The following is a 27,294-nucleotide window of genomic DNA, read 5'->3' on the forward strand; positions in this document are numbered from 1 at the left end:
TGAATTTTGACTAATGGGGAATTTATTTATTATTCGAAAGCAAACTTTAGAGATGCTGAATTTAATTTTTCAAACTATAGGGGTTTATATATAATTATACTAAAACTTGGGGAGGGGAATGTAATTATTACTTTATCTAATTGTAACGTTAAAATTAACACATTTTTCTCTCTTTCCTTTATAATTTTCAACGGCAAACTGATCGTGACGTCGCGAGCCGCCTAAGCACGCTTTCGACAGTTTTGCACTTCTGTTTTTCGGGTTAATTAGTATATCTTTATGTGCAAGTCTTTTGGATTTTTCATAAAGGCTCCGGCTCCGACCGTCCTTGCTTCACCTCTTTTTCAGTGCGTGTGTGTGTGTGTGTGGGGAGACTCTGAAGAAATTCTCTGAGAGTCTTTAATGGAGAAGAAAAAAGAGAAAGAGAAAGAGAAAGAGAGGGAAAGTATGAGGTCATCAAGGAGACAGTTGAAGGCCATGCTCCGCAAGAACTGGCTTCTCAAGATTCGCCATCCCTTTGTCACCTGCGCCGAGGTCTCTACTTTTCGCACACTCCCGCACACTGTTTTTGTGACTGCGTACGGGCATACGTTCACTGTTCCGACAGAAGCAGTTTCTTAGTCTTTGCATGTTTCTTGGGTTTTAATTTTCTTGAATTTTGGTGCTAATGTACGAGTTTGCTTCTTGATTCTGCATGTTTCTTGGATTTCATTTTTCTAGTTTTCTTGAAATTTGGTGCTCATGTACGCAGTTTTCTTGATCTTGCATGTTTTCTTGGATTTGGTTCTTCTTAGGTTCTTGAAATTTGGTGCTAGTATACGCAGTTTCTTGGTTTTGCATGTCTAATTTGGTTGTTAAATTCTTGGAATTCTGTTTTCTTTTCTCATCTGATGAATTGGGGTATTCAAATTGGTAATCCTGAAGTCGGAAACCCACTTTGGAATTGCTAGTGTTGTTAAAATCAAGAATCTTGAGATTTCTTGGAAATACAAGTATGCATAAATTTATTTGTTTGTTGATTCTTCATCTTTTATTGTCAAATTGGATCGTTAATTGACGAGGTAAAACTTTCTCCTGTTCTCATAAAAGTTCCTCGCTCTCAATTTGTATCTTAAGTTACGCAACACTGCCATATAATCTTGATCAACAATTGCCAGTTTTTACTAAATTTGAAGACTGTCAGATACTTGGAAAATTTCATCATCATTTGGGTACTCAGATCATTTGAATTTTATTTCTCAAATACGGTTTTGGTTGGATTCAATTGGATAGGATTTTGATATTGCATTATTAAGTTATTATATTTCTGATGTATACATACATGTATAGAGCCACAATCCTATTTGTGTTCTATGCTTGTCTTTCTCTTTCTGTCTTCTTTGTTGTTGGACTTTGTTTCGATTAAGTTATTTATCATTATATGATTGCTGAACTGACCAAATTAAACCTTTTCATGTTGTTTATGGAAAATTACACTCGTCTCACTTCAATGCTGGTTTAGGTGTATACCAAGACTGATTTATTCATTTATTTTCATATCAATGTGGCAGGTTTTGCTTCCAACTATTGTTATGTTGTTGCTTATAGCCGTAAGGACAAGAGTTGATACACAACTACACCCTCCACAGCCGTATGTTCTATCTTTTTCCTCGTTATCTTTTGGACGTTCTATATGAAATTATCACTCATTGTTACTTCAAACTTCCTTTTTATTGTGTTTCTTGCTAAAAGAAATTGAGCCATCCAAGCAAATGAAGTGGTTAACAGCGCATGAACAATTTCCATATATATATAAGATTTAAAAACATCAAACTTTGTCTTGCAGTTCAAATTGTGTATGACTTACTTCACTATCAAATTGAAAGTTGATATGTAGAGGTTGAAAGAGAACAATCAAATATGAATGCAAGATGCATTTCACTGGCTGTTCTTAAATGTAAATGGAAAATATTGATATATTAAATTTTACTGAGAATGAAGGAGCCCTGCTGCAGATATATTAGAAAAGACATGCTTGTGGAAGTGGGAAAGAGTGACAAGTCTGCACCTTTTGACCAAATTTTGGAATTATTATGTGCCAAGCGTGAGTATTTAGCATTTGCACCTGATACAAGTCAGACAAGGATGATGATTAATGTGCTGTCTATAAAATTTCCTTTGCTGAAGGTGCGTGCCAATGCTTTCTTTCATATGCTCAATTGTAATGTTATTTGTTATATTCACCTATGAAGCTGTTCATATTGCTGTTATATAATTCATGACTTGTCAATTATTAGGTTATGGTCTATTAATTTGCCATTTCTGGTGTTCGCTGCTGGTGTTAGTGTCCTTATATATATTTGCTAGGTTATAATGAAAGCTTAGCTTTCTTTAGCCCATCTGGTAAGAAGCTGCAGTAGATGGTAATGCCACTGGCCCCATCTTCCATATGTCCCTAGATTTTTCTGGGCTTATCTGTGGTTTTTGCTTGGCCATCATTCCTGGACTGTTTCTGGACATTATTTCATTTGAATCTCCAATCTCTGGGCCTTATTTTGAAAGACATCATCTGAAAGATGATAACCAATTCCTGCATGCTTCTTTTTAACGTGGTTATGTTTTGACCAAATGCAAAAGTTGGTCGTTCCTTTCCCTTACCTGCAAATAAATTGAGAAATACTGTTCACCCAAATTTCCATCTCCATAACAAACATTGCATTGAAATCTGTAGGAAATGTCCCTTGAGTAAGTGCTTCTGGTAATTGAGAACATATTGACGTTTGAGGAGAAAAAACCAAAAAGGAAACCAAACCCATTGAAGTTACTCATTAATTTTCTTTGACATCTGAGCAAGTATTGGTACTAATTCTTATTGCATTTTTGTTATTTTAGTCTTTATATTAATTGGTTTGACATGAATGTTTGCGTAAATATAGAAACAAGAGGTATATTTTTAGATGCCTCTGGCTAGTTTCTACTTTTGTCTATGTAGATATCTTTTTTTTCTACTTTTCCTTACTAATAATGATTATACTACAATGTAATCCAGATGGCTGCAAAAGTTTACAAAGATGAAGAAGAGCTTGAAACATACATGAAGTCAAATCTTTATGGTGCTTATGATAAAGTGAAGTGAGTTTTGATTCCTTTCATTTTCTTGCTTTCTTTCTAGTGCAAGTCAATGGGGCAATAGTATGTAGAAAACAGTGTCTCATTGCTACAAGTGACTATAATTGTATGTAATGGTTAGCCTACAAGTATTGTTTGAGTTGCTTGCTGATGGTAGTCCACTAATGACATTCTTCCTGTAGTTGTTAGATATTTAACTTAACTATAGGTATATTCTGCGAGGCAATAGGGTCTTGGTTTTGAGGTATTGGTGATGGTTCAGAGTAGTAGTGACTCAACAATGCTGGAGAGTGATGGGAATTTGAATTGGAAGGGCAGGTGTTTGACTTCTTTTTTCTCTTTTTTGTTTATGCGTTGGAGAATATACTGTTAGATGCATTAATAAATTGGTAGCAATGGATGCCGAGTCACTGGGTGGTATTCACTGCCTTTTCAGTGTTCAGGAAGGTCTTTGAATTTCACTTTTAAAAGTGAGGGCCAAATGAAGTTCCTCGCTCTGTATTCAATCTCTACCCTTTACAATATGGGATTACTATGGACGAAAGTTTGATGACGTCTTTTTCATGATCAAATTTTCTTTTCTTATACACTGGCTTACAATATCCTGAAATTGGTTTATGTAAAGTCCTGGAGTAAGGAAAGAAGGGAACTTACACTATCTTTTTCTGTTTGTAGGAATTACACGAACCCGAAAATCAAAGGGGCAATTGTCTTTCATAATCAAGGCCCTCGGTTATTTGACTATAGCATTCGCTTGAATCACACATGGGCTTTTTCAGGATTCCCCAATGTTAAATCCATCATGGACACCAATGGCCCTTATCTCAATGACCTGGAATTAGGTGTGAACATAATACCGATATTCCAGTACAGCTTCAGTGGATTTTTAACTGTATGGACTCACATCCTTCTATACTTTCTGAGGAACTATTTGCTTTACGCAATTCACAATGTGCATTACTGTCTAGATGGCTCAAAATCTTCTTTAGTACAATATTGTGGATATGATGCAATCTCAATATCATGTTAAAGCAGGTTATAGCTTGTATTCCTTCATTTAGCACACTTGCAAAAATCAGGAATGGTTTTACCTTTCTAGTTCTTCAGCATGATGGACTTAATGACAAATGAATTCAGTGGTTTGAACATGATTTAAATGCTTTCATTTTTTTTTAATTACATTGAAGATATCTAGTGGACAGTGTAACGTAAGTAATGGATTCTTATGATGTCTATATCTGATGAAATATCTAGTGCTAATTTGTGCACTTTAAGAAAACAAACTCAAGTTGGTAATGGCTAGAACTGATGTGGTTTTGTATTTATCATTGTAAAATTAAGACCCCACTGCAGATGGGGAGAAAGTTACCCAACTTAGATACTAGAATTCAGGAGAACATCATCTCGTTATTTGTTTAAATTGCACATTTTCTTGATTTCTAACAACGTTGATTGGGGTACCGGAAAGATCAAATGTTTTACTGGCTCCTTCTTTTCTTAACAAATTTGTACATCACTGCTGTGAGAGAAATCTTTATATTATATATATAAAGACAGGTTTTGCAGGATATGTATTTGCCTGATTATTGGTGTTCCATGCGTGCCTATGAATGATGGCTTTTCTTTATCTGTATCTTTTCCTTTTCCTTTTCCTTTTTTTTTTACCAGTTGGTTTGGACAGGAGGGTTGGACGTCAGGTTGTTAAATAATTGGTTGACCTTTGTCAATGTCTAGAGAGATTACTGGTGGCATGGAGATATCAGGCTTAGTGGGTAACTTGGCTAGAATCTTGTGTGGAAGTTGCTTTTTCGGTGTCATCTTGTTGGCTTTGAAGTAGTAGTTTTTATCATGGTTTTGGGTTAACCAAAGCTCTTGCTATATGGACTACCTGGTACTATCCTTCTCCAATTTTAATTGTTGACAAGTGGAAAGGTCATTTAGGCATCAAATAGTAAACAAAATTTCACAGCTCTATGTATATTGAATGATATTAACAATAATAATGTCCCATAATGCACTTTAAATTTTGGCTTCAAGAAACTAGATTGATGGATGCCTTTCAAGTTTCTTAGTCGGGACGTAGAACTTGCTGACACTTCTTGTCTCTTTTGACGCTGTTACTCATATTTATTTAATTCCACTTGCAGCTTCAGCAAGTTATGGATTCATTTATTATATTTGCCGCACAACAAGTGACACACTCGGACACCAACGAGCTTCTATCATCAGTGGACTCAACTTCATTGCATACACAACTCAAGATCCCCTGGATGCAGTTTAGCCCTTCAAACATAAGACTTGCCCCATTTCCAACTCGTGAATACACAGATGATGAATTCCAGTCCATTGTCAAGAGAGTCATGGGAGTGCTGTATGTGTTCTTATAGCCATTGTTTCTTTGACATTAGCTCTTCAGCATTTTCTATCTGTGATGGCTAATAGTTTGTGCTTCCAGGAGCTAAATGGTTTTAACTTTTTTATCACATTGCTGAACAGTTACTTGCTGGGATTTCTCTATCCAATCTCTCGACTGATTAGTTATTCTGTTTTTGAAAAGGTAGTACATGACCCTCTTTTTCTTCTCAATTATTTCTGAACTAGATTTTAGTGGAATTACGTGTTCTCCTGGAATCTTTTTTTTTGTACTAAGTGCTCTTAGTTGCTGATGCACCAGGAGCAGAAGATCAAGGAAGGTCTTTATATGATGGGTCTCAAAAACAATATGTTTTATCTCTCGTGGTTTCTAACGTATGCACTGCAGGTTTGAGTTATACAAATATATTGTGACTAAAATTTATATTATGTCACATGTACATTTTCTTTCTTAATCTTCAAGGTGAAGTTTTTTGACTGTATTCTACAACACAGCACATATTCGCCTACTCACGTCTGTATTAGTATATATGTGCTGGTATGTTGTTTATAGATGCATATAGCATAATATCTGACTTAACGTGCAAAAATGCAATTGATAACATAAACTGCTTCTGTTAAATTTTGAGTATTGAAGAGAGACGAAGATTATAGCTCATTTTTAAGTAGATCAGTCATATTTTGGAATTTGGCACCAAATATGGTGAAGCTTTTGAAATCCTTCAAAATCTTCAACTAAACTGCCTCTTAATTGTACTGAAAATTTGTTATGTTTCACTGTAATGGCTGAAATTAAACTATACTGTTAACCGCCGAGGGAGTTATTAATTCCTTCACATTCTTCTGAAATTACACAACCATGAAATTTTACATTACAGGAATTAGACTGTTGAAAGTAAGCAGTTTACAGATAACTTTGGAAAGGATTGAGCTAAATATAAGAGCATTTGTTGGGTGATTTGAATAGGTTTTCAAACATTTATGTGTTTCATATTGTACCCTTTATCCACCTTATAAACCTGCACAAATCCATCATTTTTTTCCACATATTTGGGGATGTCTTGGCTTTATAGAAGCATGTTTGTTTCCATTGCTTCTCTTCCAGGCTTACGATCTCACGAAGCCTTTTCACTTGTTTGCCTTTTCACAGTGAGTCGCAAAGGAAATTCTTCTAAGTGTTTTTTCACTTGCGCAGTTTGCTGTCTCTTCTGGAATCATCACTCTTTGCACAATGGGAACCCTTTTTAAGTACAGTGACAAATCCCTGGTGTTCGTGTACTTCTTCTGCTTTGGACTGAGCTCAATAATGCTATCATTTCTGATTTCTACATTCTTCACTCGAGCAAAAACTGCAGTAGCGGTTGGGACGCTTGCTTTTCTTGCATCCTTCTTCCCTTATTATTCTGTGGATGACGAGTCTGTTTCGATGTAAGTATTATATGGTAAATTATAATACGAGTAGGTAATGTCTTTGATGGTCTATAAAATATCTCGTTTCTGTATGTTTGTAGGCTATTCAAGGTAATGGCTTCTCTTCTTTCACCCACAGCATTTGCCTTGGGGTCCATTAACTTTGCTGATTATGAACGTGCTCATGTTGGACTCCGATGGAGCAACATCTGGCGGGTATGTTTTTCATAAACTATGTTCTATGTTTATCTTCAGTTTCAAGAAGTCTCAAGTTCAATGTTACTACAGGATTCTTCTGGCGTTTGCTTTCTGTTCTGTCTTTTGATGATGTTGCTTGACACTTTCTTATACTGTGTGATTGGTCTATATTTAGATAAGGTATATCTTCTCATCTTATATTTTACTGATCTTTTATTCCAAAATGCTTTGCGCAGCATTTTAATGAGAACTCTCATCTCCTTGGCTCTGGGGAAGTGTAGATCTCTTTTAGTTTGGATATAATATTAAACTTGTATCTGTTACTATGAAATCAGGTCCTCCATAAGGAAAATGGGGTGCATGAAACTTGGAGTTCTATGTTTTTTAAGCCCTTTTGGAGGAAAAAGCATTCAAGCGAACAGTTTTCTTCCAGTTCAGTTGGTAAATTAATTTATGGCGACCTTGAGGAAAATGCTCCTCTTCTTGAAAGAGCTGTATATAAACCAGCTGTAGAAGCAATAAGCTTCGAAATGAAGCAACAAGAACTCGATGGACGGTAAGATATATTACAACTGGTACCTGAGTTTGCATGCAAAAGAACGGGAAAAGATATATATTCATCTCATTCTATGTTAATTTGTTCTCCAGATGTATTCAGATTAGAAATTTGCACAAGGTGTACACTTCTAAGAAGGCAAGGTGCTGCGCTGTCAATTCCTTACAGCTGACACTCTATGAAAATCAAATTCTCGCTCTTTTGGGTAACCACATTATTGTTTGCTTTTTGTGGCATACTGTTACCACTAAACTGGTTCATATGTAGGCTTGTGGTTCCTTGTTTCAATTATATCTTGTCTTTGATGAATTCTTTGTTTGTTTGGGTGGGCATAAACCTAAGTTGGTCCTTGAAACCATCGTTCTTATGGTCTCACGATTGCTCTTTGACTCTGTGTCTGAGTTTTTAACTTAATACTTGTCTATTAGCTCCATCTTCGAGAGTATCCATGTTTTTATAGATAAATGATCATGTTCAACCAAGAAACTCAACCTAAGTCAGTCAAGTAACTATATCTCAGTGGGATAGATCTGTGGTCCTGAAGCCCTGCCAATGCCTTTACTACCCTAATGCTGCTGAGTAATAACGGTTGTTCTCTGAGGTTAATAGCTTCTTTTATCCAGATATTTGTTTCTCTCATTCAGAAAGCCCTCATCCTTAACCAAGATTTTGTGTTCTAATATTTCGTGCGGTCAACACCTTTGAGATCTCATTTTTAGTTTCCGAAGTTAGCTAATCATAAGCCTTAATTTCTCGGTTTCTGTCGATGTAATTGTTAAACCTTTAGTTCATTCTTTGACTAGTTCTCCTGTCTTTTTCTTACTCATCTCTGCTTCCAGCCTTTTTATCTTACATAATATACTACCTTTTTTGGTAGCATTTTCTCATAGCACTGTTTGTCCCTTAGCTACAGGCATCGTCCTTTAGTTTCTCAAAACACCACTTTTAGGTTCTCAGTCATCCATTTTCACATCAGGTCTAGAGTGCCGTTGAAGTTTCTAATGGTCCCTACTTCATCATTTTCTACTATGCATGTCTTTAATGTCCCGGCTTTACATACCACTACACCTCCCTTTGTGACCGGTTGCAAAATGTTTAACTCCCAGTTATTTGCTTAATATATCAACGTTTATGCCCTGAATTGTGAAGTCAAACCCTCCTCTTGGATAATCCTGTCTTTTTATATTTCTAGCCAAGAAAATTACTTGATTTCTTACTCATCCTTACAAGAAAATTACTTGGATATCTCTCAAAATATTAGCAGTTAAGAGGCCAAAGCCATAGAGAATCTTTATAGCTGCAGTTCATAAGGCTTCTTGCCGATCATTACTTTATACTTCCATACAAGAACATACTAACGAATGCAAAAGCCTCATTGTTAAGGATGTGTCCTTTACTTTTTTATTTCATTTCTATTACAATGGTAATTTGCATGTTACGATGATTGATCTCAATTATATATCCCACAGGACATAATGGAGCTGGTAAAAGCACAACAATGTCCATGCTTGTCGGTCTTGTTCGCCCTACCTCTGGAGATGCACTAGTTTTTGGGAAGAACATCTTGACTGACATGGTAATATTGTCGGTTCTGTTTTATGTATGCTATATTCAATATATTGAATGAGCAACTGGGAACTTGATAGAAGCAATTTCTCCTGGCCTTGCATCTTTACCACGATTGGAAATAGAAGTTGTCAATATGATTTCAGGATCTAGAAGGGTCAAATGTTCCAGTTATGAAGGGCAGGAGTTAGTGCATCCTAGCATTAGCTCCATAGAACTCTTTTGGGAGGAAGGATATTTGCACTACAAAACCTCTTGGATAACATGGCCATTCAGCATGGTTTGGGCCTCACTTCCACCTACTTGTGGAAAAGAATTCCTCGTGCTAGACTTTAGAAGGAATAAAAATAGCCTCCACCTTTGGAGGAGTTAGAGGCAATATACATTAAATCTCACGTTTCTCTTGCAGCCAATATGAACCAAACCAGAATATGGACTTGTTAAAATGCTGATTAGGATTATTGAATGTCCTTAAAGCCTTAAATATCCTCTTACATGGACTACTAACTCTTGCCCAATTCCTTTGTTAATGCGTTAGCCTGGGATAAACCGCGATCCTTACCTTTTCTGTTGCTGTACCCTTTCAGACCACTAACTAGAAGAAAGTCCTCTTCTTTTGTTTCCCTTCTCCTTTCCCTCCTTTCTAATCCCTGCTGAAGCTAGTTGTATGCAATGCATACATATATATTTATAATTACGACCTCTTTGCATTAACGGCCTAATTTCAGTAGTTAATTCTTAATGCTGTATTAGAAAAATGTTATTTGAGGAACTTTTAAGTAGCCATACCAGAAGTGAATTTGAGTCGCATTGACAATTTTAGTTGTCAGTCGATCAGTGTTCTGTAGCTAGCACCTGGAACTATATGTGGTGCGGAAAGGGTTGATAGTTGGATCTATGTTCTTCAGATTAATGTTGATGTTGCTGCTGCACAGGCTAGAGCTCTTGAAAAGTATAGAACAATGACTGGTGGTTATTATTTTATTCATTAGAGTGATGCTTTAACATATTTGACTGGTTTCATCAAAGGACTAGGATCAGAATGATCAATCTGTCCATTATGTTCTCCTTGGTATTGATTATGTTCCCTAGCGGTGCTCACTATTTTATTGCTGATCCAAATTGGTCAGCATGAAGCCGCATGAAATAATTGATTCCAATCGATGCAAAATGTGAGGCCCGTTGTTCTTTGAAACTCATTTGTGCTAAGCTTATGAGAAAGAGCTTAAATCTCCTGAAAATTTGGAAGAGAATACGAAATAGCTAGAGTCCAGCCCTCTATATCCACGGGGTCCTCATTTTCAGAATGGTATCCATCTGCATTTGACATGTTAATGTACTAATGTGGTGTCTGATGACTCTGATCAGATGCTACAACACTTCTATAGCCTGAGAAACCTGTGAATACTTGTCAAACTCTGTACTTGTCTCAGTCCACTCTCTACTAGGACCTACCCTCCCACACCCTCGGCATAGTCTTGCTAACTTGCTTTGTCAGCAGTCTTTGGAGGTAAAATATCCTGTTAATTGTTTCCTTCTAGTTTTTCAGTTCATGAAGTTTTGAATTTTTCTTCTGATATTTTCATAGTTTGTTCACAAGTGCTGTTCTTATGCAAGGGGAAACCAGATTTTCATCTCTAGTTCTGAGTATTTCAGTTCCCCTCAATTAGGATCTGAAAGGTTGTGGCTGGGTATGAGGCATTGCTTATACTGACTTATTACTCAACCCAGTAGTGCTTGGCTTGATGATCTTTTAGATCAAGAAAAACTGATGGACAATAAACCATCTCTTTAGCCTCACCTCTGCCTTTTGGGAAACAGGTTATGTATCCAGATTTTGCTCTGGTTCTGGAAGTAAAACTATTGTTCTTTATGGTTTACTGTTACCTGAATGTTTTGGGTATTCTGTATCATGATTGGTAATGGTCTTTCATTTTACTAAATGCCTTTACTGACAATCTCAGTTTACAACATCATAACATCAGTAGGGATATCCAGAATTTATTTCAATGGCACACAGTACTATTATTTTGTTAAGTTGGATACTACGGTTTGTTGGTTTTGCAGGATGAAATTCGCCAAAGTTTGGGTGTTTGTCCGCAATATGATATTCTTTTTCCTGAGTTGACTGTAAGACAATTCTCTTCTTATCTTTGCCAATTTTCTTTTCATTTACTTTATCATTTCCAGTTTCTTTTTTATGCTTAAGCAAATTCAATGCTCTTAGCTTCATGTATCATTTTTGCAGAATTTATGTTCGTTTTTTTGACATTGTCAACTTTTAGCATCCTCCGTTATAATTTTCTATAATCATTGAGGTCACATAATTCTTGTTTGTAGTATGTAGATATGACAGACACATCATAAATCCATCTTGTTGTTCCTAGTACAACCGAAAGTTGAATACTATCTGTGATTGGAGTCCCCAGAATTGAAACTAATCAAACTCTGCAACATTGTTTTCTGAATGGTCTCTTTGAATTTTTATTTCAATCTTGGAGAAATAAAAAAGCGTACTTCTTTCCATTCTTTTTGAACTACTGTCTGAATTGAGAAGAATGTTGGCGTTTGCTTTTCTCAGGTGAAGGAGCATTTAGAAATATTTGCTAATATAAAGGGAGTGAATGAAGATTGTTTGGAGAATGTTGCAACTGAAATGGCTGAAGAAGTAAGTTTCTTTCACTGGGACGGCTAATGCAACTTATTCGGAACTGTTGTTCTATAGTGTTGAAGAACCTGCTTACCTGCTGTTTTTCTACATCTCTTTTCTTCATCTATTATTTACATCAGATTAAACTTATATTTCTTGATTGTAAAAGCTGTATTTAGTTTTTATGTGTTGCTGATTACTGCTGAGAGATACTTTGTGCAAATAATCTTTAATTAGGTGGGTTTGGCGGACAAACTAAATACTTTTGTAAGGGCTCTTTCTGGAGGTATGAGGAGGAAGTTATCTCTAGGAATTGCACTCATAGGAAACAGCAAGGTTTGTATGAGTTTTGAACAATATCCGCTGATTTTCATTATTGATGCTAAAATGTGTTCTTAAGTAATACAGGTTATCATCCTTGATGAACCCACAAGTGGAATGGATCCATACTCGATGCGGTTGACATGGCAGTTAATCAAAAGAATAAAAAAGGGAAGGATAATACTACTGACTACTCACTCCATGGATGAGGCAGATGCTCTAGGAGATCGGATAGCTATCATGGCTAATGGCTCTATTAAATGCTGTGGAAGGTTCTTGCTACTCAAATTTTATATTGTTTCTATGACTAATTTCAGGGATAATTTACACATGTAGAACTTTTGCTAGAAGAAGAAAAACATATAACATTCCCCATTAAAGAAAAAGAGAGGGAAAAAACTAGGAGGGAAGGAAGAGCTGCATTGGATGGAAGTTTGATATCCAAAGCAGAATAATGATGCACAAGAGCTGGCTTTATTTCATGCAATCTTATAGTCTTGTCTATTTTTCAACAGTTCCTTTTTCTTAAAGCAGCAATATGGTGTTGGTTATACTCTTACTCTCGTAAAGGTATGCAACATCTCACTTTGCTTATGTTGTTAGAGTTATTTTTTGGACTTTTAATATTCTCTCATGGTGATTTATTCGTCTTCAGGCTACACCAAATGCTTCAGCAGTAGCTGATATTGTTTACAGTCACATCCCATCCGCAACATGCGTGAGCGAGGTATTCTTCTAACATTTAGACCCTATGTTATTCAGTCATCCAACAAGAGCACTTTCTCCATTTTTACCTGATCGGCGATGGGGGCTGTTTTTATTATCAATGTTACAAAATTCTCATTACATGCACTTTTGGAAATAAAAGCATACTACTTCTGAACAATGCATATATCCATGATGATTATGGCATTTCTCAAATAGTCACCTGGCCTTTCTTGTACCTTTGCAGGTTGGTAATGAGATTTCCTTCAAGCTCCCTATTGCATCCTCATCATCCTTTGAGAGCATGTTTCGGGAAATAGAGCGTTGCATGCAAAGGTCAAATCTTAACTTTGAGACTCCAGACTGTGGGGACAGTACATTTCTTGGCATCGAGAGTTATGGTATTTCTGTCACAACTCTGGAGGAGGTATTCCTTAGAGTCGCTGGAGGTGATTTTGATGGAACTGACTATGTTATTGAGGAGAAGCCTCTAACCGCACCTAATTTGGATGTCAATCAACAGAGCCAAAATAATGCTTCAGAAAGAATCTTTTGCTCAAAAGTCTGTAAAAATTATATTGAAGTTATTGGTTTTATATTCTCCATAATGGGGAAAGCTAGTAGTTTATTTTTGGTGACGACACTGCATGTCATAAAGTTCCTCAGTATGCAGTGTTGTTGCGCTTGTATACTTTCGAGGTCAACTTTCTGGAAACACTCAAAAGCTTTACTGATAAAGAGAGCAGTCTCAGCTCGGCGAGATCAAAAGACGATTATTTTTCAGCTGCTAATTCCTGCCATCTTCTTGCTGTTGGGTCTTCTTATGATCAAGCTAAAGCCACATCCTGACCAGCAATCAGTGACCTTTACAACTTCTCACTTTAATCCTCTATTAACTGGTGGAGGTGGTGGTGGACCAATTCCTTTTGACTTATCCTTAGAAATTGCCAAAGAGGTTTCTGAAGTTCCTATTTTCTTACTATGTTTTGTTTGTATATACAGAAAGATTACTCTATCAATTGTTTTGCACATTCCACAGGTTTCCGAGCATGTACATGGAGGCTGGATTCAAAGATTTAGACAAAGTACATACAGATTTCCTGATCCAAGGAGGGCATTGGATGATGCTATCGAAGCTGCAGGGCCATCTTTGGGTCCCATTTTACTTTCAATGAGTGAATATCTGATGTCTAGCTATAATGAATCCTATCAGTCAAGGTACTTTATATTTCATCGCTTTTCAGTTCTTATTTCATGTTCCAACCTTGTTTTTGACATTAATTTCAGGAATAAAAAATGTCTTTAAACTATTATGGGTTCCCATACAAGTTGCTTGATGTCATTTTATTATCAAGGGATTCCGGATCTGTTTCAATGATATTGACCTTGGAACTCCTTACTACAAAATATATTGTGGACCACATGGGGGCCAAGCAGTCATCTAAAGAGACATAGATGCAACAGGAGTTGCCCGTCCTTTGTTTTTTCTCTTTTCTTTGTTCATTTGTGTGACAAAGAAAGCTGAGTAGTAGGTCTTATCTAGTGTGCTCTTTTTGTGATGCTTATTGAGATTGTTGTCTGAGAACAGCATGAGTTCCATTCTGTTCTGTCTTCTAGTTTGCCGAATTTGAGTTTTTCAGATAACTTAGCTTTGCAAGCAAAATTGTCTCCTCTGCAAATAATCTTGCTTTAAACCTCATTATTGTGTTGTATACAAGTCTTTACAAAAAATATTGTAGATAAACAGTGTTCCCTAACTAGAATTGACTAGAGATTGTGATAACATATTTCTATGGAGCAACTTTTCATAGTTATACAAATAGCTTTGGTTAACAATTCTTTATATAGTTCTTATGTTTTTACTTTTTTTTTTGAAAATTTTCTTTTTCTTTTAAGTTGATAGGGATTCAACTGAGTTTTGATAGGATAAGACTGACCTGCTGAAGTTTTATTTCTTTAATTCTTATTTGGGGGTTAGCTAAGCCAGGTACGGAATGCCTGGTCAATTTCAAATGCATAAAATGCTCGGAGGTTTGTGCACTTTATCATTACTCCATCCAAAATTGATTCCTTATTTGTAGATTGAAATTAATTAAAAAAAGTTACGTCTTGGTTTGTGGCCAGCTATGTAGTGAAGAACTTTGTTGAAGGGTGCTACTTGTTAATTTTTGGTTAGCCATCTGTTGTACTATCCTTGCAGTTTTATATTTACTGCCTATTTGCATATGTACTTTGTTTTTACTATTTCTTATGCTTCTCGTGTACAGATATGGAGCAGTAGTTATGGATGCACAAAGTGAAGACGGGAGCCTCGGTTATACTGTTCTTCACAACAGTTCTTGTCAGCATGCTGCTCCGACCTATATTAATTTGATAAACTCAGCGATACTCAGGCTCGCGACTCTTAATGAGAATATGACTATTCAAACACGTAATCACCCATTGCCAATGACAAAGAGTCAGCTCCAGCAACGCCATGTATGTTTGGAATTCGTTAAGTAAACAAATTCCATGTTTTGCATTTTAGGATAAGTTTCATTTTGAATGACGAAATCAACTCAGTGTTGAATTGATTTTGATGCTTTTGCTTGGGACATGATAACCAATTAATTCAACTTTTAAGATTTAGTCCTTTCAATATCATTACGGTTTCCATACAAAATTTGAACTTTAATATCTGCTGTGGCCAAAAAGAAAAAACTCATAAAATTACGGTTCAACGTGGCTGTATATGCTGTACCCTATAATGCTCGTCTAATAGATGTTTGTTCTTTCTGTGACTGTCTGTTGAGCTGCTACATATAATTTTTGTATTAGGTTTAATGCTTCCGATAATTATGTGCAGGATCTTGATGCCTTTGAAGTTGCTGTTGTTGTTACTATTGCTTTCTCATTCATTCCTGCTTCATTTGCTGTGGCTATTGTGAAGGTAAAAGTTTAAGTTTCTCTATAATTGGAACACAATCTCTATACTGAATTTTTTTTTTTTTTTTGTGTGTGTGTGTGAATATTTTACAAGCAATATTAATGAATAACCATTATCTGTTTCTTTCACCTATGATTTAGAGAACAACATTTTTGCAACTCTTTTATGTAGGTGTAAGTTGCAATTATGTTTTTACTGCTTCCTGTTTTGACTTGGTGCTTTCATATTTTTGGAAAACCAATCATTCCACTGAGAGGATAAGGTATAGTTAGCTCACATCTGATGCACTAATTTTCCAGGCTCCCTAATTTATTAGAATTTGTTGTTAATTGTTTCAAATTTTTGTCTTGCTAAATATTTATATTTTTAGCAAAAAAAACTCATTCTAATATTGTTTTTCATTATTAACCAATACATGGTAACATTACAAATAATTGAATTTTCAAACGTCTTCTCACCTTAGTTCAAAATTCTCAGTAATGTAACACAACAGTGAAAGCTTCTCTTTTGACTACTTGCATCTTCTTCTTTCAACTAGCCTGTTATCAACTGGAAGTTTCTAGTAAAACCTTGAATGTTCATATTGTTCAGGGTCATGCTCTTAAATCTGAAAATAATAGGAAATCGATGGTGATAAGCATGATATGTGGGCGACTATCCAAGATCTTAGTGCAAATCAAGGTTTCACGTTGTAAAAGTTAGCTTATTATTTTAATTGTTGTTGCGTGGTCTGGATTTACATATTAGAAATAAGAATTTATTTTGATTCAAGTGCCTGAAAATGGGATGTCATGTTTGTAGGAGACAGATTAGGGAAACACTAATGAAATTTTTTCACTGATTGTGGTCATGGACAGAAGAGTAAGTTTATATTGCTTCGTGGAGTTTTGGACTTAATAGAAAGAAAGTGATGAGGGAAATGTTGGACTTAATATAAGAGCGAGCATCATACTGGATATACCTACATCTTAATGGTGGCAGAATATAAGAATATATTCAGAAAAGAAGTGTTGGGCAGAATATGCTCTTATAATTTCTTGTCTGATTATAGACTATGTTCATTGTAGTATGTTCATTTTATCAGTTTTGATGCAGGAACGTGAAGTAAAAGCCAAGCACCAGCAACTTATAAGTGGGGTATGGTAATTTTCCTTAAAAATGTCAGCTTCTTTAGTTCTTTCAAGGTTCTCTGAAGTCTGAATTGACACTCTGTTTGCTGTTTATTATCCCTTTTTAGGTGTCTTTGCTCTCATATTGGGCTTCCACATACCTTTGGGACTTCATCAGCTTTCTATTTCCTTCATCTTTCGCGATCTTCCTCTTTTGCGCATTTGGTATGTTCTTGGACTTTGTGCCTTTTCATGGGTTATATTGTAGTGATAATATACTTTGTTACGTGATTTTGTTTACTTACATATGTTGAAAGTCACAGATACACTCCGCTTCCCTTGAGGTTTGGTATAATTACTCGCACATCCCCTTTGGTTTGAGAAATTACATATAGCACCCCTGAGGTTTGCTTCCGTCTAACAAATAAGTTGTTCCTCTGTTAGGCGAACTAATTAGTTCGCCGATTGATTTGTTACTGACTTATTGAAGGTCAAATAAATTTTTGGGTAAATTATATTTTGCCATCCGAACTATGCCCGTTTTTTCACTTTGCCATCGTTGTGACGTTTCTCAACTTTGCGAAATTTTGCACTTTGCCATATTACAGGTTTGCTTCCGTCTAACAAATAAGTTGTTCCTCTGTTAGGCGAATTAATTCGCCGATTGATTTATTACTGACTTATTGATTGAAGGTCAAATAAATCTTTGGGTAAATTATATTTTGCCATTCGAACTATGCCCGTTTTTTCACTTTGCCATCGTCGTGACGTTTCTCAACTTTGCAAAATTTTGCACTTTGCCATATATGACCGGAAAAATATCTTATCAGATAACCCTTAGATATTGTATGTGCACTGCATGCGACTTTTTTTCGATAAAAAACTTGGTTGAAAAACAATTATAAATGGCAAAATGCAAATTTTTGTAAAGTTGAGATGATAAGTTGACATAAAAAAAAGTTTAGTGGGCAAAGTGTGGAAAAAAAGGGATCATAGTTCAGATGGCAATGTGCAATTAACCCTAAATCTTTTTCATCATCAAATTACCCTTGTATGTTTTCACGCGTTAAAGTATGTGACAAGGTACTCACCGTTATAAGGGTAGGTTAGTAAAAAAAAAATTGTTTGACGTGCAATAAGTCAATCAAGAGTATATATCACTTTTCATTCAATTTTTTATTTTTTGTTAATATCGACAAATTCAGTAAGTTTTGATTAACGGGTGACTTATTTGTTAGACGGAAGCAAACTTCAGGTGTGCTAGATGTAATTTTCCAAACCACGGGGGTTTATGTGTAATTACACCAAACCAGGGGAATGTAATTTTTTAATGAAACATTTTCACGGAAGAATAGAATTTGTATGTTCAGTTTCTGTGATGAAAGGTGATGAAGTTTTTGTGATGGAAGGTGATGAAGGCCACATGAATAAAATTTCCCGTGATTCAAGTTGTCAGTTTCTAAATTTAAACCTCTTAGTTAGATCATTCTGATGATCCATAACTTTCTTGAAATCCATTTATGAAGGGCTGGATCAATTCATTGGAAGGGACTCTTTCTTCTCGACCGTCCTTATGTTCATGGGATATGGACTTTCCATAGCATCATCGACTTATTGCCTCACTTTTTTCTTTTCTGAACATAGCATGGCACAGGTATTGATTCCACACTTCATTTGTATCCGGGATTTTTACTTCATTCAATTGCTGAAATTTTTTATATATGCCTGCAGAATGTTGTCCTCTTGGTACATTTTTTCACTGGTCTCGTTCTTATGGTTATATCTTTTATAATGGGGCTTATAGAGTCAACTGCACGAGCCAATTCTCTTCTAAAGGTTGGATTTTTTTCTCCTTTTAAATAATTATGTTGCCAGCAGTGATACATTATTCATTTAAGTGGTTGAAAAATGATATGTATGGTTTGCCTTTTGGTTAACAAATATTTTGGATTGATTTTGTTTTTAAAATTTTGGTGTCTGCATTACCCCCTATTAGAGCTGAATTGTTGATATCTGCATGCTTTTCAAGTTACATTGGGACCAAATTTTACTTGTATAAGGTGATCATTTTTGCATGCTCTTCTCAAATAGGAAAAAGACTTAATACTTCATATATCTATGCTTTATGTCTTTCTTTGGATTCAGATGTGACATAAAACTGTTTTAGATGCCTTGCTTGTGGAAAAATCTGGTTAGTGCAACTTAAGTTAAATTATGTCATGTTTGTGTAATTAGATGTGTGTAGGGGATAGTGGTATAATCATTATGGTGATCAATCATATGCCCTTGTTACATGTGAAGGTTTTACTTTCAAACGTTTTCTTGCATATACTATGTTGCATGAGGAATGGATTATCACAATCATCTAAGAAATGATATTTTCTTTCAGAATTTCTTCAGATTGTCGCCAGGGTTTTGCTTTGCTGATGGATTAGCTTCATTAGCTCTTCTGCGACAGGGGATGAAAAAGGGATCTGGTGATAGTGTTTTTGACTGGAACGTCACTGGTGCCTCTATATCTTATTTGGGTGCAGAGGTGCTTCTCTAATCTCATGATGTGGTTCAACTTCGCAGGGATTTGGGTTTAGTTGCCACTTTTTCTTTCTTTATTGCATAAAAAGTATCAGATACCGCCATAGCTCCTTTTTAAGGTTTTAATTTATATTGGTTCTGTAGTATTTAATTTTCCTTACTGTTAAGTGGTTTCTTTGTAATTTTTCGGATATTATTGCTTCCATGACTTTCCTGCATGTTCTGCAAGGGAACATGTTTCTGTAGTCAGTCATCCTATGACATAATCTTCCATATACATTAGTCGTAAATTCAAGTAGCACTTTGAGAATAACTGCTTTGTAATGTGTAGGGCATCATTTACTTTGTCTTGACACTTGGACTTGAAGTCCTGCTTCAGCACAAGATAAATTTTGCAACAGCCTCGGACTTGTGGAAGAGTATAAGAAAAAAAGTTTATGCAGCATCCAGTAGCTCTTTAGAACCTCTTCTTGAATCATCCTCAGAAGAAAATTGTGATTTTGAGGACATTGATGTAAAAGCAGAAAGAAATAGGGTACTATCAGGTGGAGTTCGTAATGCAATTATTTACCTTCGTAATCTTCGAAAGGTACTCAGCACATTCAATATTCAACAGTGTGGTTAAATTTTGATTTAGTCATTTCTAAGTTATATGTTTCTGGTTTCAGGTGTATCCAGGAGCGAAGCAGCATGGTTCCAAAATTGCTGTTCATTCACTGACTTTCTCAGTACAAGAAGGAGAGTGTTTTGGTTTTCTAGGAACCAATGGAGCAGGAAAAACAACCACCCTATCTATGCTGTCTGGTAAAACTGACTGTTATATTTTTCTGCCTTTATTTGTCACATCTTTGATGAGTACTTTGTAATTTTACCAGAAAAGAGTGACTAATCCATGCCATACAAGTCTTAACAATCAAAGATGCCTATCCAAAACAAATAAGAAAAGATATTCGCAAATCCCAAATATTCTAACAGCCTTTCTACTTTTTACATAGTATAAGAGCAGGTTCAGAAAAAAATGAGTGAGAAAGGAAATTTTATATATTTATTTATATGTTCCTTTTTTAAAAAAGAAAAAGAAAGAGAGAACAAAGAGAAGACTTAGGGCTGGTTCTGATGAAGGCTCAAAAGACCTAGCACCAACATCGAGGATAGATTAGGGCATTAGACAAGGTGGTGTCAGTATTTCTCTAGTAGGCGAAATAGTTGCGAGCTGGTTAAATAACACCAAGACCAGGGGAAAATTTGGCCATCAGAAATTGCTCCCTTTGAGATTTTCTAGTTTGGGGGACTAGACAAAATATGGACAAGCTTGTTTTGAGAACTAAGAAACAATTTAAAAGTCTTGCCAGTTCATTTCACAGTTGTATGCAGAGTACCTTTATGGTCAGAATTGGATGCCATTGTAAAAGGGATTTAGATAGACAGTAGAGGAAAAAATGTCCCAGGACAAAAACATCAATAAGATATAGCCAACCCACACAATCACAACGCTTCTTGTCGGCACAGCATTTTAGACAGAAAAAACACCCAAACCATAGTAACGAGAATGAAAAAGGGAGCCAAAGGAACTTAGTCATGTTCAGAGGCTGGAGATGGGAGTTGTAGCACGCGACGGGGTGTGACCGGTCGGAGGTGAGCATTAGTTGCTAGTCAAATGCCCAGAAGAAAGATGCCAGTTGTGAGACAATGGCTGAGCGCAGCTGCGTAACTACAATGTGCAGTTGCTTGTGGTGGCAAAAGGAGAACATGTGATCGAACGCAGAGTGGACACTAGCAGCAAGTAGGTGGGTGTTTGTTTCTTGGTGGATCTTGGGTGGCTATTGTTGGAGTCGAGCACTTGGGTCTTGTACATTGTTTCCTCACTCTCCTTTTTCCCCTCTCTCTTATTTTCCATTTTTTTAATAATAAACAAATATATAATATGTATTTTTTTTATATATCTATTTTTCTCTCAACATGCTCGAATACGATGTCAGTATTGGAGAATGGAAACTAAGTTGTATTTATCGGAGGAGATTGGACTTGCAGATCAACAATTAACCTACCAAACATAACAATCCTAGGAGCTATATACAAATGATATCATATCTGCTAACTTCTCCCATAGTCATGTTGCCACCAATGGATGTCATTGAGGAGGATCTCTTGAAGATATTTTGCTTTGTCATAGTACATTTCAGAGCTTATATGAGTTTAAGTATCAAATAAGGTATCGTCGTTATTAGTTTGCCTTGGCCCTTGTGTTTGTTTTCATTTTTAAAAAATGTTGAACATACCTAAACATTAAATATATTTCATCTATATGATGTACAATTGCCAATTATGATGTTTTCCTTATCTAATTGTTGAGTGCAGGAGAAGAACGGCCCAGCGCTGGAACTGCATTTATTTTTGGTAGAGATATTAGATCAGACCCGAAGGCTGCTCGTCACCATGTATGTAGTGCTTTTCCTGATACGTCTCTATTTCTGTTTTGGGCTGGCTAATAGGTCTGTTTTTCTGAGTTTATGTAAATATCATCTGATTGATATCTTTCATTAACTTTTACCTCTCAGATTGGATATTGTCCTCAATTTGATGCTCTGCTTGAATTCGTCACGGTCCGGGAACACCTTGATCTCTACGCTAGAATAAAAGGAGTGGAAGAGTATCAGCTCGAACGTGTAAGCCTTTGAGCGTTACTTCCTCTTAATGTTTCCATCAAATGTGAATTCTTCATAGGTGAGAGCATGAAGCTGCTTTGCAGCATGCTGATTACCTGGTGCTTAATTGATTTAATGTGCAAACTTAGGTTTATACATTGTCATTACAACAGCTGTGGTTTTTGCTGCAGAACTACTCATAAACATTTTGTCCATTAGCATCTTTAGTTATTTCTTTGTGAAATCTCTTTATCGATTTTAATTTTGCTGACTCAGTTGTCAAAAGCTTAGCTATAGAAGATTAGCCTTCCCAATACTCCATAAGAAAAAAGATTGTAACTCCTTGCAACTTGTCTTAATTGATACATATATTTTGATATGCATTGTGCAGTTTATATACATATTAAATGTTAGTGATTGATGCTTGTGATGAATACAGGTTGTCATGGAAAAGTTAGTTGAGTTCGACTTGTTAAAACATGCTGATAAGCCAGCATATGCATTAAGTGGGGGAAACAAACGTAAATTATCTGTTGCAATTGCAATGATTGGGGATCCTCCGGTCATCATTCTTGATGAACCATCTACTGGTATTTATCTTTGTGATTTGCCTTTCCTCTCTACGCCATCTTGGTTTTTACATTGCGGAAATGTCTCAAAACGACTTCGACAGAACTTGGGTGCTATGCATGCATAAGCTATTTTGTTTCTTTGTTTTATGTTATGTGGCACCAACAGCCAACACCTAGAATGGAATTAAAGGAAACTTGCTTCATAGTTTAACTAGGAAGATGTCAAAAGAAGAAAAGTGAAAAATCAGGTGTTCTTTAATGAAGCCTAATCAGGATAACTTAGAATTGGGTTACGTGACAACCTTTACCTATGTACTTGATGTGTGACAAACAGATAAAACCTCCATAGAGATGGCGTCCATTTTATACATCTTACTGGAAAAACTTGTTCTTGCGTGTATCTTTAGAAAGATAGGTTTTAATCTCAAACTATGTGTAGACCAAGGAAATGTAGTATGAAGGGATAACACATATGGAGAGTTATCAGGAGAGGGAATTAGAGACACACAGTGTGTGTGTGTGTGTGTGTGTGAGAGAGAGAGAGAGAGGAGAGATGTTAAAATAACTATGGCTTACCAAATTAGTGAAATTATCTATCTTATGGCATTTCAACACCTTTCATGAATAGAAGAAGTGGTTATAGGATTCTGTAGGTTTTTCCGTGAAAACTGGGCTGACATAAATACCCTTAAGGTGTTGTAAATGCTCTCTTCACTCTCTTCTTGAATGCCTTGTAGATCTTTCATATTTTTGCATTCACATGATTATTAAAAACTTAAGAAGCAGCACACGTCATGATATTTCAGGAATGGATCCCATTGCGAAAAGATTCATGTGGGAAGTTATATCACGTTTATCAACCAGACAAGGAAAGACTGCTGTTATTCTAACAACCCACAGCATGAATGAAGCTCAAGCTCTCTGCACCAGGATTGGTATAATGGTATTTCTCTATACATTTTCCTAGACTGTAATTTTCTTTGAGGTATATAGAAGTATTATTTTTCTCTTCTCTCAAATTTCATGTTCTCATAGGTTGGAGGCAAGCTAAGATGCATTGGGAGTCCTCAGCATCTGAAAAACAGATTTGGCAATCATCTGGAACTTGAGGTATTTTTCCGTATCTCTTATCATAAGCTTCAACATTTTCATGCTCATAATTTTAAAATTTTACACCTTCAGGTTAAACCTACTGAAGTAAGCTCTTTCGACTTGAATTCTACGTGCCAAGCAATTCGGGAGACATTCTTTGACCTTCCTTCTCATACACGGAGTATATTCAGCGACCTCGAAGTTTGCATAGGGGGTACTGATGTGCTGGCAGCTGATAAAGCAGCAGAGATCAGCTTATCAAAGGAGATAATTGTAGCAATTGGACGATGGTTCGGCAATGCTGAAAGAGTGGAGAGTCTTGTATCTGCAGCTAGCGATTCTTGTGGGGTCTTTAGTGAACAGCTGTCCGAGCAGTTGCGTCGAGATGGTATGCCAACTCCTTGCACTTCACCAATTGTTATCCTATAATGGGGCTTGAGAAATAATATCTAATTATTGTTTGGGATCATAATTTCTTAGGTGGTATCCCACTGCCAGTATTTTCAGAGTGGTGGTTAACCAAAGAAAAATTTTCGGCAATTGATTCATTCATTCAATCTTCCTTTCCTGGTGCTACTTATCAAAGCTGTGATGGATTGAGCATCAAATATCAGGTCTGTCACGGTCGAGTATATTATGTTTTGAGAACGGACATTTTTCTTCTGTACAATATTACTATGAAGGGGAATGAATTTATACAACCCTGTATATTTGCAGCTGCCGTATGCTGAAGACCTCTCACTTGCTGATGTTTTTGGACATATGGAAAGGAACAGGTACGATAAAAGTATTTTGCTTTTTCTTGCTTCCTTGGATCATCACAATCAACGCATTCTAAAACTTACCTTCTGCAGAAATGCACTCGGTATATCAGAGTATAGCATCAGCCAATCGACACTAGAAACCATTTTCAACCATTTTGCAACTAACTCATGAGGTAAAACCATGACACTGTATCTGGAGAAAGGTACTTCTAAATTTTTAACTCCCCCTTGCAAACTATGACAATTTTGTGACCGTAAACAGTAGAGCTGTACATATGTTAAAAATATATGTACGATACAAGCAGTTTAAGTGATGTCTCTCTTTGAGTTGAATCCTTTAACTTATAATTTCTTTATGTGAGTGAGTGATTATAACAAGAAGTCGACTAATTTTTACAAGCATTTTTATATGGATTTGCAATGAAAACACCGAATAGTATAGATCATGTCATGTCAGCATATTGACCTACGTTTTGTTGACGTGGCATGACAAATAGTATTCTCAATATTTTCACGTAACAATTGAAATTGGCATTTTTATTTATATTCTCTATTAGTTTCTAAGTACTAATACATGTAATTAGTTTGTAAGTACATCTCAATTCTCATGGTCATAAGCTAATCTAAATCTGAATATTTTGTTTCTATTGTCTATTTTTATATATAATCATATTTGTGTACACTTCATATTATAAGAGTTTGAGTATCACATATATATAGTCCTTACCTTTTCTTTTTCTAAAAGATAAAAATATATGAAGTCATTAAAACATTAAATCGGTCAACTTTGTTAGAGATATTATTTTTTTTGGAAAAATGTAATCTTCATAAATGAGTAAAATTATAATACAACAACGCTCTCATCTAGGCACTATCCTTAATAGGCCAAGGAATACGCCATTGTCTGTATAATGCACGTGTATTAATAGAACTAGCTAACTCAATGCTAATTATTCGGTGCCGAATATCCTCTACAATTAACCTAGCCAATGTAGAAGGCAGTCTCTCCTCATGCTCGAATTTTCTCATATTCCGCTCCTTCCATATATGATAAACGCACGAGCCAAGTAATGCACGGTAGGCGACATTGATGATGTGCTTCCCTCTCCATTTTCTCGTCTCCCAATCAATATCCCTTGCCCAATCCCTATTGGGCCAAGGGAACCGGGTAAGCTATCTGACCGAGCTAGTGCAACGTCTGTTATATCTGCATCGGAAGAATAAGTGGGTATGTGATTCCACCATATCCTCATTACAAAGTACACAGTTGCCAAGGTGGAACAACCACGGCTTGTCCGTAGTGGCCAACTTTTTCAAGATCACTAGCCACAATATGAACATATGTTGAGGGATCTTCAAAGAACCCAAAAGTAGCAAAGGCCAACCTACTTTGGGTCCAGGCGACATCATAAGGTGATAAATGTCCTAGGTCGTTGGACTGCTCCTAGGGAATCTCCATATTATGCAGTCATCACCTCCAAATATTTGGGGTAACATGAGTGTAATCTCTAAATACTTTCTGTCCGTTGGCCAGTACCACTGGCCATCATGTATAACCGAGCACAATAGAATAGAAGCATCCAATCCCATGGTGATAGGTCCCAGCAGAAATTTGTTTATGAGAGGTCCCAAGTGATGCCAAGGGTCCTTCCACAAGTAGAAGGTACTACCATCACCAATTCGGTATTCTACTACTAAACGCAACGAACGTCGTAGGCGCAGAAGTTTTCTCCATCCTCATGATCCTCGTTGCTCCGATATGGTCTAAATAGATGTATCTCGTAGGCGCTCATGAAACAGCCAATCCACCCATATGGAAGTTATCTCACACCTTATGACTTCACAAAGCTTCTTACACATCAGTGCACGATTAAGTGTACCGACGTCTCTGAGCCCTTGACCTCCCTCGTCCTTAGGCTTGCATACTTCCTTCCATTCTACTTTAGCATATCCACTGTTGCCCATACCTTTCCACAGAAAACTTCGCAGACACTTCTCGATTTCTTTGATGACCCCGTTTGGAGTATGAAAGCAGAGCCCCAATACACACCCAATGCCATAAGAACAGATTTAATGATTTGCACCCTCCCCGCATATGAGAGTGCCAAGCCATCCCAACCATTAATACGTTCATCAATCTTACTAAGTAGTGGTTGGCAATCAGAAATAGTTAATCTAGTGGACAATAAAGGGAGTCCCAAATACCTCATCGGGAGATGACCCTCCTGGAATCCCAGCACGTCTAGAATTTCCTCCTTCACACCCTGGGCTGATCGTGATATAATGACATGGCTCTTGTCAAGATTGAGTCGTAGTTCGAACCATGAGGCGAAGCGATCCATCCCATCTTTTAGCACGCTGATCGACTTAATGTTTGCCCGGCAAAATAGTAATAGGTCATCCGTAAATCCCAACTGAAAAATCCGTGAAGTTTCACATTTTTAATGGAATGTGAATCTCATATCCTGCTCAATTAGTTGCAAGAATCTCATATGCAGTACCTCTATCACAAGCACAAAGAGGTATGGTGATAAAGGATCCCCCTGTCTAAGTCTTCTAGCACTCGTAAAGAACCCATGTGGTTTTCCATTCATGCCAACGGAGAATGAGGCTGAAGTGATACACTCCATGATCCACCCATTAAATGCCTCTGGGAAATCGAAAAGCTATAAAACCACGTATAAGAAGTCCCACTCAACAGTATCATAGGCTTTCCGAATATCCACTTTCAATGCACATCTCGGTGGCGACCGTGTCTGATTATAGC

The 27,294-nt window shown here is 36.4% G+C and overlaps 1 protein-coding gene across 10 annotated transcripts; it reads left to right on the plus strand.

Annotated features, from left to right (window-relative positions):
* Nucleotides 1–232: 232 nt before the first annotated feature.
* ABCA1 (ATP-binding cassette A1) lies at nucleotides 233–24,860 on the plus strand. 10 transcript variants are annotated; one of them, XM_088879491.1, is made up of 41 exons: nucleotides 235–534; nucleotides 1,551–1,630; nucleotides 1,995–2,166; nucleotides 3,029–3,111; nucleotides 3,784–4,000; nucleotides 5,256–5,479; nucleotides 5,605–5,665; nucleotides 5,768–5,869; nucleotides 6,677–6,909; nucleotides 6,993–7,107; nucleotides 7,180–7,269; nucleotides 7,425–7,645; nucleotides 7,738–7,850; nucleotides 9,115–9,221; nucleotides 11,279–11,341; nucleotides 11,793–11,879; nucleotides 12,099–12,197; nucleotides 12,270–12,454; nucleotides 12,698–12,752; nucleotides 12,838–12,909; nucleotides 13,135–13,842; nucleotides 13,927–14,105; nucleotides 15,155–15,365; nucleotides 15,733–15,816; nucleotides 16,405–16,494; nucleotides 16,909–16,950; nucleotides 17,051–17,147; nucleotides 18,449–18,576; nucleotides 18,654–18,758; nucleotides 19,312–19,458; nucleotides 19,786–20,043; nucleotides 20,123–20,258; nucleotides 21,813–21,892; nucleotides 22,013–22,120; nucleotides 22,539–22,689; nucleotides 23,478–23,614; nucleotides 23,707–23,781; nucleotides 23,854–24,151; nucleotides 24,244–24,377; nucleotides 24,481–24,539; nucleotides 24,618–24,860. In XM_088879491.1, the coding sequence occupies exons 1-41, from the start codon at nucleotides 403–405 to the stop codon at nucleotides 24,697–24,699; spliced, it is 5,820 nt and encodes a 1,939-aa protein (XP_088735617.1). In that variant the 5' UTR covers nucleotides 235–402; the 3' UTR covers nucleotides 24,700–24,860. The 10 variants fall into 10 exon arrangements, with proteins under 10 accessions (XP_088735615.1, XP_088735616.1, XP_088735619.1 ...); XM_088879489.1 differs by having other exon boundaries at nucleotides 233–534; nucleotides 23,707–24,151; XM_088879490.1 differs by having other exon boundaries at nucleotides 233–534; nucleotides 5,783–5,869; nucleotides 23,707–24,151.
* The last annotated feature ends 2,434 nt before the right edge of the window (nucleotides 24,861–27,294 follow it).

Source organism: Sesamum indicum, linkage group LG4 (genome assembly GCF_026168435.1).
Source record: "Sesamum indicum cultivar Baizhima isolate 11 linkage group LG4, ASM2616843v1, whole genome shotgun sequence".
NCBI lineage: Eukaryota > Viridiplantae > Streptophyta > Magnoliopsida > Lamiales > Pedaliaceae > Sesamum > Sesamum indicum.

Excerpts from the sequence above, each read along its gene's own strand:
- ABCA1 (XM_088879489.1), top strand. The coding sequence starts at position 403 with ATGGAGAAGAAAAAAGAGAAAGAGAAAGAGAAAGAGAGGGAAAGTATG. Across the intron at positions 535-1,550 it reads CCTTTGTCACCTGCGCCGAG|GTTTTGCTTCCAACTATTGT; the intron begins GTCTCTACTTTT and ends TCAATGTGGCAG. Across the intron at positions 22,121-22,538 it reads AAGAGTATCAGCTCGAACGT|GTTGTCATGGAAAAGTTAGT; the intron begins GTAAGCCTTTGA and ends TGATGAATACAG.